The 21,999-nt window shown below is 36.3% G+C and overlaps 1 protein-coding gene, 1 non-coding gene and 1 pseudogene across 2 annotated transcripts in view; 2 read left to right on the top strand and 1 right to left on the bottom strand.

Annotated features, from left to right (window-relative positions):
* BRWD3 (bromodomain and WD repeat domain containing 3) overlaps positions 1-21,999 on the top strand; it is a 186,644-nt gene that overhangs the window by 100,050 nt on the left and 64,595 nt on the right. Inside the window, exons 18-24 of the mRNA XM_039221266.1 lie at positions 4,253-4,420; positions 6,261-6,444; positions 8,149-8,242; positions 11,343-11,492; positions 13,178-13,254; positions 13,853-14,021; positions 15,584-15,697. Coding sequence (XP_039077197.1) covers positions 4,253-4,420; positions 6,261-6,444; positions 8,149-8,242; positions 11,343-11,492; positions 13,178-13,254; positions 13,853-14,021; positions 15,584-15,697 — 956 coding nt within the window. The remainder of the gene's footprint in view (positions 1-4,252; positions 4,421-6,260; positions 6,445-8,148; positions 8,243-11,342; positions 11,493-13,177; positions 13,255-13,852; positions 14,022-15,583; positions 15,698-21,999) is intronic.
* Positions 1,115-1,990, top strand: LOC120223249 (annotated as a pseudogene).
* LOC120223250 lies at positions 5,243-5,353 on the bottom strand. Its single transcript, XR_005526248.1, has one exon. It is a non-coding gene; the product is annotated as a U6 spliceosomal RNA (small nuclear RNA).

Raw genomic sequence — 21,999 nt, forward strand, 5'->3', positions numbered from 1 at the left:
CTATTATGTTTCCTGTTCCTCAGAGCAAATAGTGCCCAGGGCCTGGAATGTCAGGCCAGGAGGGTCTCTGGTATGTGCTGGATGCACTCAGCTGCTGTATTTTGGCTGCTGTATCCTTAAGGGCAATCATCTGCAGTGGACGGTGTTTGGACTTTGGCCAGAGTGTATCACATTTTAACTATGTGTGCCTTATTCTTGTTAAATGAGACCTGATGCTACTTCCACTAGATCTGAATCCCTGCAGAACTCTATATTTGGGAATCATGGTGTGTGTGGGGATTTCTGCTGGTCTTCTGGGGAAGGGGCCTGCCCTGCTGGGACTGAGGTGAACTTTATCTAGAAGGGCTGTACTGGGAGAGAACAAGGGTATGGGACCTGGGATAAGCAAGTTAGACAGCCAGTGTTAGTACTGTGCTTTTTACTGAAGGTAGCTCTGTGTTTATGTGAGGGGTGGGAGAGGGAAATGATGCCACCCATCTCTTTTGTCCCAGGAGAGGGGTCTCTGCTTGCTGCTCTCAGGGAAACACTACAGAGTGAATAATCTCTCCCACTGTTTCCCAAGTGTTTTTCAGTTGCCCTTTTCACTCTCTCTGCCCCAGGGTTGTTTGCCTACCTTCTAATAGGAGTAAGGAAGTGCCCTCAAGGCTCTATCTCAGCCAAGCCCACCAACCTTTTAAACTCCAGTCTTCAAGCCCCCACTAATTGCAAAAAAAAAAAAAAAAAAAAAAATCAGTCCCTCTTGTTTTCCCAGCCAATAGCTTTGGGGAAGTATTTTCCTTGTGTGTTCCTTGTTTTATCCCCTCTCTCTTGCCATTCTCTGTGACCAGGGCTCCCTCACCTCCACAGCACCTGTGCTCTGTTTCACCCCCAAACCATGTCTCTACACTTTATACATTCCTTGATATGCCTCTTCTCTCCATCTAGTTCTGGAGTTTGTTCTCTCAGTCCTTGGGTTTATTTCTTGGGTATTCAGAATGATTTGATAGTTATCTAGTTGGGTTCGAGGGACTGGATGAGCCCAGAGTTCTACTACACCACCATCTTCTAGCTGTGTATATTAAGTTGCTGGTCATGTAAGATTCAACCCATTCTTGGTCCTGCTGAGCCACCAGCCATGAGTTCCACACATTTCAACAAGGGGCCCATATACAGGCTCTTGACTGAGGTCAAGAACCAGCTCCTGTGCAAATATGATCCTCAGAAGGAGGTGGAGCTCTAGCACTGGATCAAGGGACTCACAGGCCTCTCTGTTGGGCTCAACTTTCAGAAGGGTCTGAAAGATGGAAATTATCATGTGTATACTCATGAATAAGCTGCAGCAAGGCTCAGTCTCCAAGATCAACTGCTCCATGCAGAACTGGCACCAACTAGAAAACCTCTCAACCTTCATCAAGGCCATGGTCAGCTACAGCATGAACCCCATGGACCTGTTTGAACTGAACAACCTATTTGAGAGTGGAAATATGACATAGGTGCAGGTGTCTCTTCTCATACTGGCTGAGAAGGCCAGGGGCTGCAGAGTGGCATGCACATTGGCATCACATACTCAGAGAAGCAGGAGCACAACTTCAATGACACCACTGTGAAGGCAGGCCAGTGTGTCATTGGGCTGCAGATGGACACTGACAAATGTGCCAACCAGTCAGGCATGATAGCTTATGACACAAGAAGGCATCTACATGACCCCAAGAACTATATCCTGCAACCCGTGGACCACTTAACCATCAGCCTTCTGATAAGCACAAACAAGTATACCAGCCAGATGGGCATGACAGCTTCCAGGACTGCTTGGTACATGTACAGTACCAAGTCAGGGACTAACAAGTGTGACAAATCCTCCATGAACCAGAGTGGCCAGGTCTTTGGCTTTGGCTGGCAGATATACGACCCCAAGTACTACCCACAAGGTCCAGTGGCAGATGGGTCTTCAGTGGCTGCAGGTGACTACCCAGGCCTAGGCGAGGCCCCAGAATACACTCCCTACCACTAAAGAGTTAGAATACTGAGGTACATATGCAGGGTGTCTCCTCACATCACCCTATCTAAATTTGTTTTTTTTTTTTCTGTTGTATTTTTTTTTAGTTGTCTGAGTGCTGCCAACTAAGGCGTCTTAGGGGAAGGGGAGGGTGAAGGTATATGCAGATGTGTGTGGTACAGGGGTGCCTTCCAGAGAGCATCATGGCAGCAAACTTCCCAACAGGCTTTGGCCTAAGCTGTGAGGGGTGTTGGGGGGAAGAAACCTGGGCAGGGAGGAGACTGGCCCCAAATGATTTCCGGTTGCCTCTCCCTCTCTTCCCCTTTCTCTACCAATAAGCTTGTGGTTTCTGTACCCACAGAACTTTCAGACAGTTTTAATTAAAAAAAAATTTTTTTTCAGAGGAGGTTGTGGGAGAGATTGTGGAGTGGGATGCTAGGAAGGAAGTAGGTCCCCTGGGAGAGAGCCAGGTCACAGTCCCAAAATATTGTAGGTCTTGTGAGGACCTGGATTTCCTTGGCACTCTCAGACTGCCACCTGTGTCTCCCTGCAAGGCCTTGTGGGGAAACTGAGGCCCAGACAGGACAACAGGTTGCCCTTCTCTGCAACCTGAGCTCCTTCTTCACCATGACTGCCATATTTGATTCTCTCCCAAACCACGTCTCAGCAACTCCTTCCTTCTCCAATGTGGCCTATATTCTGCCTTTAGTTAGTTGTGGAGTTTGTTCTGCTAGCCTTCAGATTGATTTCTAGGGTATTTAGGATAAATTGGTTGTTGTCTAGTTTTATTCACGAGAAGAGGAAAGCCTAGTGTCCTCCTACTCCAGCCATCTTCCCTTCCATAGCAAATCTTGTTTATATATTTCTCTTGTATATTCTGCCTTCTTCACACTCCATCCTACACACCATAATGCCTTAGTTTGTTATTTGTAGGTTTTCTTCTAGGTGTGAGGTAGGTATTGATTTAGAAATGGAATTTTATTTCCTTATTAGGGATTTAAGACTTGAATTGTCTTTTGTAGAGTGAAATGTTGCCTATACTTTTATGTACTCTCTCATAAAGATGTATAGAATGGTGAAATGGTGTTACACGTTTGCTAATATTTACTTTTATAATGTCATATGTGTTCAGGGTGAAAACCATGAATATTAAGTGGGAGAAAACACTCAAAACATTTGAATAAAAAAATCTGTAGTTCATGACACTTCATTTCCTATAGGACCTGATAACTCAGCTACTCTATTGGATACCTTTTATTTTTTAAATTTTTTAAATTTAAAAATTTTTAAATTTATTATTGAGAGACAGAGAGCATGAGCATGGGAGGGACAGAGAAGTGGGGAGACACAGAATCTGAAGGAGGCTCCAGGCTCTGAGCTGTCAGACGCGGGACTCACTTTACAAACCGTGAGATCATGACCTGAGCTGAAGTCAGATGCTTAACCGACTGAGCCACCCAGTTGCCCCTATTGGATACCTTTTAATATGACTAGAGGACAAGATAAACATGTCTAAGATGTATTTAAGTAAAGAATATAGTAGTAAATAAAGTTTTATTCAGATGTAATCATTGAATTTCAGTGGGTCAATATTAAGAATTTCTGTACTTATCAATATCTTGAGGTGTTTTCGAAGACCATTATTTTGATTTATTTCAGAAAGGAAATTCTTTTTTTTTTTTTTTTCAAATTTATTTCTGAGAGAGAGAGACAGCATGAGCAGGAGAGGGTCAGAGAGAGAGGGAGTCACAGACTGAAACAGGCTCCAGGCTCTGAGCCGGCAGTCAGCACAGAGCCCGACGCGGGGCTCGAACCCACGAACCGCGAGATCATGACCCAAGCCAAACTCGGACGCCCAACCGACTAAGCCACCCAGGCGCCCCTCAGAAAGGAAATTCTTATGAAAGATGCAAAATATTTCATGTATCTATGGTTGAACTTAATTTAAACTTTTTAGATCTCTACTCCAGACTTTTTGCTTGTAATATTCAATCAAGAATGTACATTTGAAAATCAAAATTTAATGATTATTCTTTAAGATGATAAGACCCTCATAGTAATGGCTAATTTGGGGATATTTGTTAAATCATACACAGAAACTGATGTATCAAACAATTTAAAAGTTCCTTATAAATATTTGGTATATTTTATTTTTATTTTAATCTTGTTTTTTAAATATTTGCATGAAAATTTTATAGGTTAAAGTTTGTTTCACTGGATTTAGGGTGTATTAAAATGTAAGTAATGTTTTGGGTTCATATCTTTGGTCTCATTAAGGTGATGGTGAAGTGATAGAACAAGTGATTGGGCAACAAACCAATGACCATGATGAGAGCATTCTTGATGGAATAATCAGGGAGTTACAGAGAGAACAAGATCTGAGACTAATTAACGAAGGAGATGTTCCACATTTTCCAATTAATAGATCATATTCTGCTAATGGTGGTAAGTATGTATATATTTATATGATGAAGGTACTTTATTTTACTTATACTAAGTAATTCTATGTAAGGAACTTTTGAGGGTTTTAAATAAAAACATTTTTATTAATTTACAATTATGATATCAAATACATCAAAATGCCATAATATCATTGTCATTTGTTGCTAAAATGTCTTAGCATCTCCTACAAAATACAGGTAGTATATTTTAATATACTGTATTCTTGCTAACTCAATAATGTATTTGCAGCCTTTACTTTTGTTCTAATAAGTGAAGTAAGGTACTGCAATAAGTGTACATCCTTTTTGTAAAAGGGGAACCAACTTATAAAGTTTTCAAAATTAAAAGCACTGTGAATTTAAAAATTACTAACAAAAAATTTACCCCCCATTGTTGAAAAGAAAGCAACATCCCCTTCCTCTCTTGAATTTACAGAAATAACACTGGAAGATAAGCCCTATTATTAGGGAATACAGATACAACTTTTTTTTTTGAGAGAGAGAGAGAGAGAGAGAGTGAGAACACACATTCAAGTAGGGGAGGGACAGAGGAAGAGGGAGAGAGAATCTCCAGCAGGCTCCATGCCCACCACAGAGTCACATGCAGGGCTGATCTCACCTGAGATCATGACCCGAGACAAAGTCAAGAGTTGGACACTTAACTGACTGAGCCCCCCCAGGTGCCCCCCAGGTGAAACTTTTGAATTGACTTTCACAACAGTTTGATATTAATTACTGGCAGTATTCTAATTTATTATATCTTTTCCTTCACTTTACGAATCTGAATTTTATATAAATGTTAACTTCTGTTAGTTTTACTTTATTTTTAATTATGGAATGCTTCATGAATTTACATGTCATCTTTGTTTGTACAGGGACTTAGCTAATCTTCTCTGTATCATTACAGATTTAGTGTATGTGCTGCCAAAGTGAGCAGTGTCAATTTTACTTTTATCAAGAACTATTAGTTGGACTTTCAAATGCAGTCTTCTTATGGGATTTTGGCAAATGTGATTCCTTTTACATTTATGTAATTGCCATTCTTTCAGGTTTCATGGCTTTTGGAATCCAAGAAATGAATAAAATGATTTAAAGTGTATGTGATTCACAGTGTATTTTACTCATTTCCTGATTCTTATGTATCTCATAAAATTAAAATAATTTTGTTTTTGTTTACCTAAGGAGCACCTAATTCAGATAAGGTTTCCTTAACCTGAAACAAGATAATAAGTAGGCTGATAATCTTATATATGTAGGCCCTTTGTTTCTAAGACATAAAACGTTTTTAGAACCCTGATTTAGAGATTCATTTATGAAATCAGTGTTCAGCTGTACCCTCAATACTAGATTTCTGTGGATAGATTTGAAATGCCATTAGTCAAAGTGGACCCACTGACTTCTACTTCCAATGTTTATTTCAAATTTTTTTAATCTTTCCTGGTGCTTCTTTTAACAGTTGGATGAATGATTCAATTTCCATTTTTATTTTATTTACAAATACAACAAAAATGAATTAATAGGGATATGTCTAGGGGCTTAAATTTCATTACTTTATTTCTCCTTTCTTTAATTGCAAATCAATTTTGAAAATCAAAAATTTGATAGTTAAAAAATACTTTGGGGGGGACACCTGGGTGGTTCAGTTGGACTTTAAACATTTATTGAGTGCTTTGCTTTATTCATCATACTAAAAAAAAAAAAGCCCCATAAAGGTGGTATAGAAAATTTAGAGCAAATAGAGAACAGTGTTGTTGAGAAGTACTATCTTAGACTTTTCTATTTTAGAGTACTGATGTCAAAAAATTTGGTACTTTTGTTCAGAAAAACCTTTCTTTTTGTTTTAGCTCTTAGAAGTCCAAGTGTGGACATATCTTCTTCCCCAAATATTGGGCTTCGACGTAGTGGTCAAATTGAAGGTGTCCGACAAATGCATAACAATGCTCCTCGGAGTCAGATAGCCACTGAACGAGATCTCATGGCATGGAGCAGAAGAGTGGTGGTCAGTGAACTAAATAGTGGAGTTAGTAGGTGAGTCAATAAGGTAACATTCATAAGAAAATTGAGAGCTTTATAATTTAGTTAATTTTAATAACTAAGGTAGTTTTTAATAACTGAGTTTTATATTAGTTTTTCTACATTGTTCCATTTACTTAATTCCATATCAGCTATTTAATGATTATCTTCAATTTGCTTGGCTTTATGCTAAATGGTTTGGGAAATACTGAAAAATTAAAAACAGAGTTTGACTTCCATGAGTTCATAGTCTAGTTTAGAAGATAAGAATACAAATACTATTATGTAAGAACATGACACCATATGTGATTAAATATGTCTGATATATAGACCCCAAATACAACAGTAGTTCTGAGGAAAAGGCCATCAATTTAACATTGGAATATCAATTTATATAAGTATGTTGTAGATCCCAGTGCTTAGGGTATGTTTAGAAATGCCATTTAAGTAGACTTACTCGCATGAAAGGATTTCATTAGAATGAATTTCAAAGTTAGAGTACCTATCCTTATTTGTTTTAATATAAACTCTAGGTAATCCACATAGACTGGGAATAGATTTAGAAAAAGAAAAGAACATTTGACAGAGAGTATATAAAATTTCTTAATCATGCTATCTCTTTTACCAAGCCTTTTACCAGCTAAGCCAACAAGTAGCAAACGTAATTTAGTTTTACCTTTTCTTTCCTCACCAGTAATAAGAAAAAGGGAGACATAGTTAATTTATGAATGCTTGGTGGTAGAGAAATAAATAATTCTTTGCTCAAAATATTAAAGTAGAATTGAAAGTCAGAAGCTCAAATAGATACTTATATGCCATGTTCATTGCTACATTATTGACAATAGGAAACAGTAGAAATAACTCAAATGTCTGTATTCAGATGAATGGAGAAACAAAATGTGATATATACAACAGTAGAATATTGCTCAGTCATAAAAAGGAATGAAGTTCTGATACCTTTTACAACATGAATAAACATTGAAAACATGCTAAGTGAAATATCAGACACAAAGGGACAAATATCATATGATTCCACTTATGAAATACCTTGATTAGGCAAGTTCATAGAGATGTAAAGTTGATTAGAAGTTAACAAGGGCTGGTAGAAGCACAGATAGAGAGTTACTACTCAATGGGTACAAAGTTTGGAGTGGTGAAAAAGTTTTGGAAATAGCATGATGATTGTTATATAACATTGTAAAAATCATTAACACCATTGAATTGTATACCTAAAAATGATTAAAGTGGTAACGTTGATAATTAAAGATGTTTTTGCTTTCTGACTTTTTTCTCTGTTATGACAACACTTTATTTTTTTTTTTTTGATGGGTGTTGTTAAACTTATTTTGGTAACCATTTTGAAATATATAAATATATCAAAACATTTTATTTTATATATTATACTAATACAATGTTATATTTCAATTGCATTTCTTTTTTTAAGTTTTTATTTAAATTCCAGTAAGTTAACATATACTAATATTAGTTTCAGTAGTAGAATTTTGTGGATTTATCACTTATATATGACAGCCAGTGCTCATCACAAGTGCCCTCCTTAATACTCATCACCCATCCCCCACCCACCCAACCCTCAGTTTGTTCTCTATAATTAACGGTCTGTTTTATCGGTTTTCCTGTCTCTTTTTTTTTTGTTATCTGGCTTTTATACTATTGGATTGATTTTTGGTGATTTTCCGTCACTTTGACCTTTGTTATTAGGGTTCAGGAAGAATGTCGAACTGCAAAAGGTGACATAGAAATCAGTCTTTACACAGTTGAAAAGAAGAAAAAGCCTTCTTCTACTACCCAAAGGGTATGTTTAGTTTTACAGTACTTTGAGTTACTCTATTTTCAAATATTTGCAGATACTGGATTTCTCAAAGGTAAGAGTTATGTATTAGGGGGCTCTTTTGCTAGTTGACATTACATATAGGTAGCCTGTTTTTTAACCCGAAATTGAGATATATAGTTCTTTTTTTAAATTTTTTTTTAATGTTTATTTATTTTTGAGATAGAGACAGAGTGTGAGCAGGAGAGAGAGAGAGAGAGGGAGACACAGAATCCAAACCCAGCTCCAGGCTCTGAGCTGTCAGCACAGAGCCTGACGCAGGGCTTGAACCCACAAACTGTGAGATCATGACCTGAGCCAAAGTCAAACGCTTAACCAATTTAGCCACCCAGGTGCCCTGAGATATATAGTCCTCATAATAAAGATGAAATTTGGGGCACCTGGGTAGCTCAGTCAGATGAGCGTCTGACTTCGGCTTGGTCTCGTGGTCTGTGAGTTCGAGCCTGGCATCCGGCTCTGTGCTCACAGCTCAGAGCCTGGAGCCTGCTTTGGATTCTGTTTCTCCCCCTTTCTGCCCCTCCCCGACCTGTGCTCTGTCTCACTCTGTCTCTCAAAAATAAATAAATGATAAAAAAAAAAGATGAAATTACCCAAAGTTAAGACTGTGCTCCAAAATATAGGGCATGTTGTCATTGTAGGTATAGGACATTTTTATTAAAATGCCATTTTCATATGGTTAGCGTAAAAGCTTAAAATTGTTGGCTGATCACTAATCAGTATAAAAAAAAATACTTAGATATCCTAAGTCAGAGGTAGACAAACTACTGCCCATTCCTGTTTATAGCTTTATTTGAACACAGCCACACTTATTAATTAATATATTGGCTATGGCTGCTTTCACACTATAGAGTTGAATAGGTCCAGCAGGGAAGAACATATGACCTCAAAGCCAAAAATATTTATACTCTGGCCCTTTACATAAAAGGCCCACTCTTGGCCTACCTGATCATATAGGAGCAAAATCTGATCTATATACTGGGAAGATTTGTATTCCCAGTAGAAACTACTAAGCAGAGAGTAAGATTCCTATACTTGATTACATAGTAAGCCCCTTACTAGTATTCTGAGATTGAACAAACTAGTGGCATAAGGATGTATGTTCTTGTTCCCAGGTTTAACCCTAACTCCTCAAAAGTTCAGTAGCTTGGAGAGTCTAGGATGATTTTAACTTTATACAAGAAATCTAGGCAAGGGGCACTGAATTTTAAATGTTTCTTTCCAGTATTGATAAACACAATTTTAGGTAAGTACTATATGAATATCTCCAAATATCCTTAGATTATTTTGATGCCCACTTTTCTTAATTTCTGTTGAAGTTTTCTTAGCTTATTTGATGTTCTTTGATAAGATTATTTTCTTAGAGATTTTCAATGATTCAGATCCATGGGGCGCCTGGGTGGCTTAGTCGGTTAAGCGTCCGACTTTCACTTAGGTCATGATCTCGCGGTTCGTGGGTTCAAGCCCCGCGTCGGGCTCTGTGCTGACTGCCAACTCAGAGCCTGGAGCCTGTTTCAGCCTGTGACTCCCTCTCTCTCCTTCCTCCCCTGCTCACGCTGTCTCTCCTCTCTCCTAGAAATAAATAAAAAACATTAAAAAAAAACAATTCAGATCTATGATTTATATTACTGTTTTCCTGCTAACCTGATTTGTCAAATATCAGACTTGTCTGAGATTAATAAAGTAGTTGGCTCTATAAACATTTTTATTATATCAAGAATGAGAAATACTTACATATAGGAAAAGAAACTGGTCCTTGATACTGATTTACTTATAAGATTTTTTAAAAATTTTTATTTATTTTGAGAGAGAGAGAGAGCAGGAGGGGCATAGAGGGAGGGAGACAGACAGAATCCCAGGCAGGCTCTACAATGTCAGTACAGAGCCTAATGTGGAGCTTGAACCCACAAACTTTGAAATCATGAGCTGAGCTGAAACTAAGAGTTGGATGCTTAACCAACTGAACCACCCAGTTGCCCCTATTTATTCCTGATAACATGTGGGGGTTGTAACTTTTACAAAATGGTATATCATTAAACTATTTTGTACTTGTAAAGGTTAGAATAAAATAAAATTCACTTTACACTATAGTTGTTAAAATTAAATCTTTATTTTTATCAACTTACTAAATGTAGTTTTTTAAAGAGCTAAAGAAGTACATATTATATTAACAATTATATAGGAGCACCTGAGTGGCTCAGTCTGTTAAGCATCTGACTCTTTTTAAAAAAATTTTTTTAATGTTTTGTTTTTTATTTTTGAGGGACAGAGAGACAGAGTGTGAGCAGGGGAAGGGCAGAGAGAGAAGGAGACACAGAATCTGAAGCAGGAAAAAAAAAAAAAAAGAATCTGAAGCAGGTTCCAGACTCTGAGCTGTCAGCACAGAGCCCAACTTGGGGCTCGAACCCACGAACCACAAGATCATGACCTGAGCCGAAGTCGGCCACTTAACCGACTGAACCACCCGGGTGCCCCAAGCATCTGACTCTTGATCTTGGTCTCAGATCATGATCTCACTGTCTGCGAGATGGAGCCCTGCGTCGGGCTCTGGGCTGACAGCACAGAGCCTGATTAGGATTCTCTCTCTCCCTCTCTCTCTGCCCACTCCCTGCCCTTGCATTTGTGTGCATGTGCTCAACTCTCTCTCTCTCAAAATAAAATAGATTTTAAAAAAGAATTATATATACATAGGTATGATATAGATATCTTGCTTCATCTTGTAATAACTTGTAAATAAAATAAGATAAATAAATTTTGAGTGGGCACATTCTTGCAGCCCAAACTTTCAGGACTGTCTTTAATTTGATCACATAATTTTCAAAATAGGAAAGTAATCAATATTCATGGGAGGTGGTTTAAATATATGTGTGTGTGTGTGTGTGTGTGTGTGTGTGTGTGTGTGTGTGTATGTAGTTCTATTTTGTGGTTTCTTTTTGGGGATTTATTCCTGATTATTAGCTCCACCCCCACCCAACCTCTGCCCAGTTGGTTTGCTTTATATATATTCATTTGTGTATGTTCACTGAGTCTTTCATTTTTTAAAATCTATTTTCTTTTTGTATTACAGAATGATTATCAGCCTAGCTATGGGCGGTCTTTACGAAGGACACAGCGCAAGCGTCAGCATACTTACCAAACACGGTCTAACATAGAGCATAGTTCACAAGCATCATGTCAAGCTTTAGGTGTACAGGAAGACTCAGACAGCTCCTCAGAGGTTAGATATATGCTATTATTTATTCAGTGTAATTGTTTGTTTCCCAGTTAGCATTATCATCTTGGGTTTACTTTTAAAAGTCATTTTAATAGAGACTTATTTTAATTATTTTCTTTTGATAAGATTATTCATTAGTAAGGCATTTAATAGGCAAATTCGAGCAATATAATTGAATTCCTTTAGATATCTTCTCTGATTTGTGCCTAAGATATTTTGTTTGAGCATATCAAACATGCCAACAAAAGTTTGGCTTTGGGACAGTGAGAAAAGAGAGCGAAAGGAAATCTGCCCAGAAATAAAAAGAAGTGGAATGTAAACAATGACAACTAGTTTACAGTCCTAGAACTGGTTCACTGTGTAATCAGCAGAATATGCACATTTTCCATTATTGTTGACTTCATCAGCTATGGACATTATTAAGTGATGATTTTCTCAGATGTAATTATTCATGGTAATGGAGTAGAGTATACCAATTATTTTCTTTGTATCTTCTCCAGTCCTTTTGTTGTTAAGTAGATAATGAGGGTTTAGTTATTCATTGACAGTATATGGCACTCCCACTTTTCTTCCACCATGGACAGTTTTTTAATCCTTTTTAAAAGTTATTTATTTATTTGCCTTGAGAGAGAGAGAAAAGTGCAGTGCAAACAGGGGAGGGGCAGAGAGAGTGGAGAGAGTAATAATCCCAAGCTCAAACTCATGAAACGTGACATCATAACCTGAGCTAAAGTCAGATCAGCTGAGCTACTCAGGCTCCCAGACAGTTTTTTAATTCTTATCAATGATATCCTTCCTTTCAAGAATTGACGTTACCAAAAAAAAAAAAAGAATTGACATTACCTTTCTCATGTCATAATGGTGTTGTGGTTGTGTTTTAAAAAGAATCCTAATCTTGCTAAATGTTTATAGTTAAAATGCTATTTTTATAAGGATTTACTTCAAAATAATCCCTCAAGTATGAGGCAGATAGTGATGGTACAAATAAAACAAGATAGGCAGTGAGTTATTGTCTAAACTGGAAATTGTATACACAAGGGTAATTTATTCCCTCTATTTTGGTTGTTTGAAATTTTACATCATAAAAAGATTATTAATTTTCTTATGGAGAGTAATTATATTAATTTGGCAGAGGCATATAGATACTTTTTAAACAATGATTTTAACATTTAAGAGGGTTTTATTTGGGAGCCTTAAGGAGTTTGTTTAGTCTTTGAAATAATAAAAGGTGTCTCATATTAATAAGGTAGTAGAGGTTAGAAAGCTTTAAATACCTGGTAGGCTGGGGCGCCTGGGTGGCTTAGTCGGTTAAGCGTCCGACTTTCGCTTAGGTCATGATCTCGCGGTTCGTGGGTTCGAGCCCCGCGTCGGGCTCTGTGCTGACTGCCAGCTCAGAGCCTGGAGCCTGTTTCAGTCTGTGACTCCCTCTCTCTCTGACCCTCCCCTGCTCACGCTGTCTGTCTCTCTCTCTCTCCTAGAAATAAATAAAAAAAAATTAAAAAATTTAAATACCTGGTAGGCTTAGTTGTGAGTTATAGATATATGTAGAAAGATGATTATGTACATTTTACCTGGAATGTTGTTTTGTTGGAGGAAATACAGAAAATGTTACAAAACAGATAGTATGTGCTAATTAATAATATGCTAGTTAATAACCATATATATTTATTGCTGGCTCCTTGTTGCAGGAAGATGAAACCATTGGCACAAGTGATGCTTCTGTAGAGGATCCTGTTATTGAATGGCAAAGTGAAAGCTCGTCCAGGTAGTTTTAATGGTTTAGGTTTGGTCAAAATTACTTGTCCATTTTAAAACCAGAGTTAAAGTAATGTTTTATAGTAGAAAGAGTTTTGGGTTGGAAGTCCAGAGACTTCCTGGTCTTGCAAATATCTTTTTGGGCATGTTACTATAGGCTTTAGTTTCCTCATTTGTAAAATAAGATGCTTTGTAAATTCAAGATTCTGTATCTTAGCAGATTGTGTTTATTTATTTGAGTTTTAAAACAGCTACATTTAACCATTTCCATGGATAAGAGGCATCTTTATTTAAAGATTTGCTTTTGTGACTTGAACCTGAATCTTGTATTTTATTTTGTTTTATTTTATTTTGTTTTATTTATTTTAGGAATTTTGAATTTGAAATTCTGTTATGGGAAACTAAACATTATACTTTATCCAAGAATCATTTCACTGAAATCCCGTAGATAATGATCAGAAATTTATATTGGTATTTTTTCTGTTCAGTTAGAACAAAAACCATGTTATTTATATTGCTATTTCATTACAAAATGATCATCTTTCAATTAGAAGGCAAACTATTCCTTTTTCTAAACCTATATATTCATAATTTTGATATATTTACAGCGATTCATCAAGTGAATATTCTGACTGGACAGCAGATGCTGGAATAAATTTGCAGCCTCCAAAAAGACAAACCAGACAGGCAACACGGAAAATATGCAGCAGCTCTGAGGAGGAGAATTTGAAGTCACTAGAAGAAAGGCAAAAGAAACCTAAACAAACGAGAAAGAAGGTTTGTAAATTTACAAGTCTTTTCTGTTGTTTTTGCCTCTGACATTTGAATATTTAATAGTAATAATGTGAAATTATTGAGGCTCAGGAACAAACGGTCAAGAAAGAATTCTTGAGACATCTTTGATGCAAAAAGGTGATTTTATTAAAGCACAGGGAGATGACTCAGGTTGGGAGGGAGTTAGGGATAGTGTAAGTTTTTTTTTTTTTTTTTTTTTTTAATATTTATTTCTAGGAGAGAGAGAGAGACCACGTGAGCAGGGGAGAGTCAGAGAGAGAGAGGGAGTCACAGACTGAAACAGGCTCCAGGCTCTGAGCTGGCAGTCAGCACAGAGCCCGACGCGGGGCTCGAACCCACGAACTGCGAGATCATGACCTAAGCGAAAGTGGGACGCTTAACCGACTAAGCCACCCAGGCGCCCCAGGGATAGTGTAAGTTTTAAGGAATTTGGAAGGAAGGTTTCTGGACCTTGACGGGCTAGCTGTTGTTAGGAAAAGGTAATTTACTGCTGTCTAGTAAAAACTTAGTCCCTATGCTTAGAGGATAATTGCTAACATCTGTTTTGAGAGGGTAGAGATAAAGGAAGTTTCCAAAGGGATTTTTACAGGATCTTAGAGGTCAGGCTAATGTCAAACTAAGGTTACCTTTTGCTTCTAGCAAAGTGTTAAAATTGAGGCAGCTAAATTCCTTGAGGAAGGTCACTCTTCCTATCTCAGGTATTTGTCGATGGGCTGTAGGTTGTAAGGAAGTTTAATTTTTTGAAATTTCTTTTGCCTTCTCTCTCCACATCAGTAACACTTGACTTTTCTCTAAAAATAACATTCCATCTGAGAAATTAAAATTGTTTAAAATGACTTTAAAAAGAAAAAGTTTTAAGTTTTTTCTGTTACCAAAAGTAGAGACTAGAATAGCTTCGTTGTTAAACATATCGATGATTACTTTTTTAAATATAGTAAACCACTAGAGTATAAAAGTGTTATTATTGTCATGTTTCCAGTTATAAATTTATTTCTCATTTTTGACTTGTAAAATGAAAGAGTAGAATAAATCATGTAGGACTTCTTCCATTTCTTTATATTATAGTTTTTATTTCATCCCAGTGATGGTTTCTCTTCCTCACTATGATTTCATTTGGACTGTATAAAGGTATTTATAGTTATTTGAATAGTACTTTTAAAACTTTATTATATACATATTCCGTGTCCTGTTGCTTTAGTAGACAGAATTATCTTGACTGTCACCGTTTTATTGGCAAAAAAATATTTTGTTACTTGTGCTTGAATTCACATGGTATTCTAGGGACGTGAAAATTTGTGGTTTTTAGATAGTATATAATGTCATAGTATTATCTGTCAGCCAAAATTGAGCAGTATATTAAAGAATTCACTTGATTATTGATATATATATGTAGATGTTATACATAATTACTTGATAAATAAAAATATTTAAAATTTGTATATTTTAGGTTTTATTATAACCTGATGTTCTTTTAACATTCTCTGTTACTTTTCATACTACTGTTCATATATTTATGGTTTATATATTTGTGAACTATATTTTAGAAAGGAGGACTGCTTTCTATGGCAGGTGAACCCAATGAAGAATGGTTTGCTCCTCAGTGGATTTTGGATACCATACCACGACGTTCCCCATTTGTCCCACAGATGGGGGATGAGGTAATTGTTACCTGTTATAATCTTTTTCTCCTGGAACCTCAAGAGCACTCACTTGAATCAGTCTTAGGGCATTTATATTCTCAATTCTATTTTAGTTATATGTACACTTAGCAGCTCTCCTTTATTATATATTTCTTGTGGACAGTGATTGAATCTTATTAATTTTTTTATCCTTTGTGTTGTTGAAAACCTACCTCTATGCTTCAGAGACAAAATATAGTGTGAAGACAGAGTTTGGGAGAAAAGAGGCACAATAGCTTTATTGCTTTCCCAGGCAAAGGAGGCTGCAGCAGGCTATGACCTTCTACAACTGCAAGCCCACCGGAAGGAAGAGATAGGGAGTGCTTTACAGAAATACAGAATCCAGATGATTTTGGCAGGAATTGTGTACTTGCTACCATACCAGCCTCCTTTGTCATGTCTTTAGGATGGTACCAAGTTCCTGAAACAAAAGGCTAAGAAGGGAGGAAGGGAGGTTTGCTGAAGAGAATTAAAAAGTTACTTTAAAACCCAGTTTCACTAAAAGATTTATGTAGCCATTTTGATTTCTGTTCAACTCTATGCTTTTTTAAGCAGTTTCACTTGTACTTGACACAGTGTCTCCAGTAAATTAGATATTTAATAAACATTGAAACACATTGATTGGCTTGTGAAGTCATGAAAATAATTATATATTTTTAGCTTAGTTACTACTTAGTAGAATTGAGTGGTATTTTGAGTCCTAATTCAAGTCCTAATATCCTTTTTTTAAAAAAGCCCATGCCCAATATGATAGAAAATATACTAGAGGACAGTTACCCCTTTTAGTGATGAGAGGAATGTCATTTCATGAGGCAGTCTTTCCTGCTAAGCCTGTAATTGAATTACATAACCATATTTATGATTGGTCAGTCAAAAATTGATTTCAATTCTATCTGGTAAGAAAATTTTTATTTTTTAATGAAAATCATGTTAAATTATAATATTTTAACTCTAATTGGCTTATACATTCTTTGATATATTGAATACTCATTCATATTATTAAAATGTTTCCTTTCATAAGTATGTCTTCCAGTAAGTATTGGACTTTTGAGCAATGCTTGTTTATCTGGTTATTTTAGTAAAACATGCTGCGATGAATTCTGTATTAAAAAACCCTAAAGAGATTTTTCAGGGCCTTATCCAAAATCATGATTTCTTGTATTTATTGTTTTATGGAAGCTTAAGGGGAGGAATTTTTTAAAGTTTTTATTTAAATTCCAGTTACTTAACATAGAATTTTATTAGTTTCAGGTATGCAGTATACTGATGCAACACTTTCATACAACACCCAGTGCTTATTACAAGTGCACTCCTTAATCTCCAGCACCTATTTAACCCATAACCTTCACCCATCTCTCCTCTGGTAACCATGAGTTTATATTCTATAGTTAACTCTGTTTCTCTATTTCCCTTGCTCTCTCTTTTTTCCCTTTGTTCATTTCTTTTGTTTCTTAAATACCACATATGTGTGAATTCATATGGTATTTGTCTTTCTCTGACTGACTTATTTCATTGAACATGATACTTTCTAGCTAAACTCATGTCCTTGAGAATGGCGAGATTTCATTCTTTTGGTTGGCTGAGTAATATTCCATTGTGTGTGTATTATGTGTGTGTGTATGTGTGTGTGTGTGTGTGTGTGTGTGTGTGTGTATAACATCTTCTTTATCCATATATTGGTCAATGCACACTTAGGCTATTTCCATAATTTGGATATTGTACATAATACTGTAATAAACATCAGGATTCACGTATTGAATTAGTAATTTTGTATGCTTTGGGTAAATACCTAGTAGTGCAATTGCTGAATTGTAGGGTAGTTCTGTTTTTTAACTTCTTGAGGAACCTCCATACTGTTTTACACAGTGGCTGCACTGGTAAAACATGCCCACCAATATTGCAGGAGGGCTACCCTTTTTCTACATCCTTCTCAAAAACTGTTGTTTCTTGTGTGGTTGATTTTAGCCATTCCGACATGTGTGAGATGGTATCTCATTGTAGTTTCGGTTTGAATTTCCCTGATGATGAGTGATGTTGAGCATCTTTTCATGTATGTGTTGGACGTCTGGATGTCTTCTTTGGAAAAATATTCATGTCTTCTCTCCACTTTTTAATTGGATCATTCGGTTTTTGAGTATTGAGTTTTGTAACTTCTACATATATTTTGGATACTAACTCTTTATTAGATGTGTCATTTACAAATATTCACTCTCATTCTGTAGGCTGCCTTTTAGTTTTGTTACTTATTTCCTTCACTCTGCAGAAGCTTTTTATTTTGATGTGGTCCCAATAGATTTATCTTTGCTTCCCTTTCTCTTGCCTCAGGAGACATATGTAGAAAGAAGTTGACAATCAGTGTCAGAGAAGTTAGTGTCTGTGTTCACTTCTAGGATTTTTATTGTTTCAGGTATCACATTTAGGTCTTTAAACAATTTTGAATTTATTTTCCTGTATGGTATAAGAAAGTGGTACAGTTTCACTCTTCTGCATAACATTGTCCAGTTTTCCCAACACTGTTTGTTGAAAAGACTTTTTCCCATGGATGTTCTTTACTGCTTTGTTGAAGATGAATTGACCATATACTTGTGGGTTTATTTCTAGGTTTTCTATTCTCTTCTATTGATCTATGTGTCTACATTTGTGCCAGTTTTCATCTACAATATAGCGTGAAGTCAGGAATTGTGATGCCTACAGCTTTGCTTTTCTTTTTTAATATAGCTTTGGCTCTTTAGAGTCTTCTGTGGTTCCATACAAATTTTAGGATTGTTTGCTCTAGTTCTATTAAAAATACTGATGTTATTTTGATAGGGATTACATAAAATATGTAGGTTGCTTTGGGTAGTATGGACATTTTAACAATATTTGTTCTTCCATTCCATAAGCATGGAATGTCTTTCCATTTCTTTGTGTTGTTTCCAATTTCTTTCATCAGTGTTTTATAGTTTTCAGAGTCTAGGTCTTTTATGTCTTTGGTTAGGTTCATCCCTAGATATCCTATTAGTTTTGGTACAATTGTAAATACTATTGATTTCTTAATTTTTTTCTGCTTAATCGTTATTGATGTGTAGAAATGTAACAGATCTATTTAAATTGATTTTGTATCCTGTAATTTAACTGAATTTGGTTATCAGTTCTAGTATATTTTTAGTCCAATATTTCAGGTTTTCTATATAGAGTGTAATGTTATCTGCAAATAGTGAAAAATTGAACTTCTTCCTTGCTGATTTGGATGTCATTTATTTCTTTTTGTAGTCTGATTGCCAATGCTAGTACTTCCTGTAGTATGTCAAATGAGAGTTATGAGAGTATCCATCCCTACCTCGTTCCTAACCACAAAGGAAAACTTCTCAGTTTTTCCCCTTTGGGAATATTAGCTGTGGGTGTTTTGTATATGGCCTTTATTATATTGAGTTATGTTTCCTATAAACCTACTTTGTTGAGTGTTTTTTTTTTTATCATGAATGGATGTTGTACTTTGTTAAATGCTTTTTCTGCATCTCTTAAAATGACCATATGTTTTTTACCTTTTCTCTTATTAATGTAATGTGTCATGTTGATTGATTTGTGAATAAAACCACTCTTGCAACCCAGGAGTAATTCACATTTGATCATGGTGAATTTGTTTTTAAAGTTTATTTTTTTTTTTTTTTTGAGAGAGAGAGAGAACATGAGAGAGGGGCAGAGAGACAGGGAGAGAGAGAATCCCAAACAGGCTCCACGCTGTCCGTGCAGAGCCCAATGCAGGGCTCGATCCCAGAAACTGTGAGATCATGACCTGAGAAGAAATGAAGAGTCAGACACTTAACTGACTGAGCCACCCAGGTAGCCCTGTTTTGTTTGTTTGTTTGTTTAATATATTGTTGGATCCAGTTTGCTAGTATTTTATGAGATTTTTTGCATCCATATTTATCGGATATATTGGCCTGTAGTTAGTTCTCTTTTTTAGTGGTGTCTATCTGGTTTTGGTATCAGGGTAATGCAAGCCTCATAGAATGTATTTGGATGTTTTCTTTCCTTTTCTATTTTTTAAAATAGTTTGAGAAGTATTGGTATCAACTCTTCCTTAAATATTTGGTAGAATTTGCCTGTGAAGCCCTCTGGTCCTAGACTTGTTTTTATTTTTATTACTGATTCAATTTCTTTGCTGGTTATTGTTCTGTTGAAGGTTTCTATTTCTTACTGCTTCATTTTTCATAGGTTATATGTTTCTAGGAATTTATCCATTTCTTCCAGTTTGTCCAATTTGTTGGCATATAGTTTTTCATGATATTCTCTTATGGTTGTTGTATATCTGTGGTGCTGGTTCTTATTTCTCCTCTCTTATTTGTGCTATTTGCATTTTTTCTCTTCTCTTTTTGTTAAGTCTGGCTAGAGGTTTATCAGTTTTGTTGATTTTTAAAAAGCTTTTTAATGTTTATTTTTGAGAGAGAGGGAGAGAGAGAGAGAAACAGGGAAGGGGCAGAGAGAGAGAGGGAGACACAGAATCCAAAGCAGACTCCAGGCTCTGAGCTGTCAGCATAGAACCTAATGCAGGGCTCAAACCTACAAACTGTGAGATCATGTCCCAAGTGAAAGATGCTTATTAACCCACTGAGCCACCTGGGCAACCCAATTTTGTTGATTTTCTTTTTTTCTTTTCTTTTCTTTTTTTTTTTTTTGTTGTTAATTTTTGTTGTTGTTGATTTTCTTTTTAAAGAAACAGCTCCTCAGGGCGCCTGGGTGACTCGGTTGGTTGAGTGTCCAACTCTTGATTTCAGCTCAGGTCATAATCCCAGGGTTACGGGATGAGCCCCATGTCAGGCTCCACGCAGAGCGTGGAGTCTGCTTAAGGTTCTCTCTGTCTCTCTGTCTCTCTCTGTCTCTCTCTCATTCTCTCTCTCTCTCTGCTCCTCTCCCCAGCTCACATGCTCTGTCTCTCTTTCTAAAATAAAAAAAAATTAATGTTAAAAACTCTAAGCAACAGCTCCTGGTTTCATTAATTGGGTGTTTTATTGTTTTGTTAAGTTTTCATATCATTTATTTCTTCTCTAAACTTTATTATTTACTTCTTTATCCTGGCTTTAAGTTTTATTTCTTTTTTTCCTCACTCCTTTAAGTTGAACTTTAGGCTGTTTCTTTGAGAATTTATCTTCTTGAGTTGGCCTGTATTGTTATATACTTTGCTGTTAGGACTCCTTTTCTGCATCCCCAATGTTTTGGGCCATTGTGTTTTCATTTATATTTGTCTTTATATTTGTCTCCATGTATTCTTTTTTAATTTTTTCTTTCATTTCCTGGTTGACCCATTCATTGTTTAGTAGCATGTTATTTCACCTCCATGTTTTTGTAGTCTTTCTAGATATTTTTTTGTGTTTGACTTCTGTTTTCATAGTGTTGTGGTCAGAGAAGTTATATGGTATGACTTCAGTCTCTTTGTATTTGTTGAGGCCTGTTTTGTGACCTAACACATGATCTGTTCTGTGGAATGTTCCATGTGCACTTGAAAGGAATGTGTATTCTACTGTCATAGGATGAACTGTTCTGAATATATGTGTTAAATCCATCTGCTCCAGTGTGTCATTCAAAGGCATTGTTTCCTTGTTTATTTTCTGTTAGTTGATTCCTATTAATGTAAATGGAGTATTAAGGTCCCCTACAATTCTCTACATCGACAGTGCAGAGCCTGCTTGGGATTCTCTCTCTCCCGATCTCTCTGCCCCGATCCTGCTTCTGTGTGTGCACGCTCTCTCTCTCTCAAAGTAAATAAATAAACTTTAAAAAAAAGTAAAATCCCCTACTATTATTGTATAACTACCAATTAGTTCCTTTATGTTTGTTATTAACTGTTTCATATATTTGATTGTTTTATTGTTGGGTGCATACATATTTACATTGTTATATCTTCTTGTTTGTCCACTTTATTATGCCATAGTGCCCTTTTTGTCTCTTGTTACAGTCTTTGTTTTAAAGTCGGGTTTGTCTGATATAATTATTGCTACTGTAGCTTTCTTTTGATATGTATTTGAATGGTAAATCCTTCTCCATTCCCTTGATTTCAATCTGCAGGCGTCTTTAGGTCTGAAATGAGTTTCTTACTTGAAGAGTCCCCTTTAATATTTCCTGGCAGGCTGGTTTAGTGATCACAAACTCCTTCAGTTTTTGTTTGGGAAGCTCTTTATCTCTCCTATTTTGAATGATATTCTTGGGGCACCTGGGTGGCTTAGTCGGTTAAGCGTCCGACTTTCGCTTAGGTCATGATCTCGCAGTTCGTGGGTTCGAGTCCCGCGTCGGGCTCTGTGCTG

Source organism: Hyaena hyaena, unplaced genomic scaffold, assembly GCF_003009895.1.
Source record: "Hyaena hyaena isolate Hyena2069 unplaced genomic scaffold, ASM300989v1 scaffold_982, whole genome shotgun sequence".
NCBI lineage: Eukaryota > Metazoa > Chordata > Mammalia > Carnivora > Hyaenidae > Hyaena > Hyaena hyaena.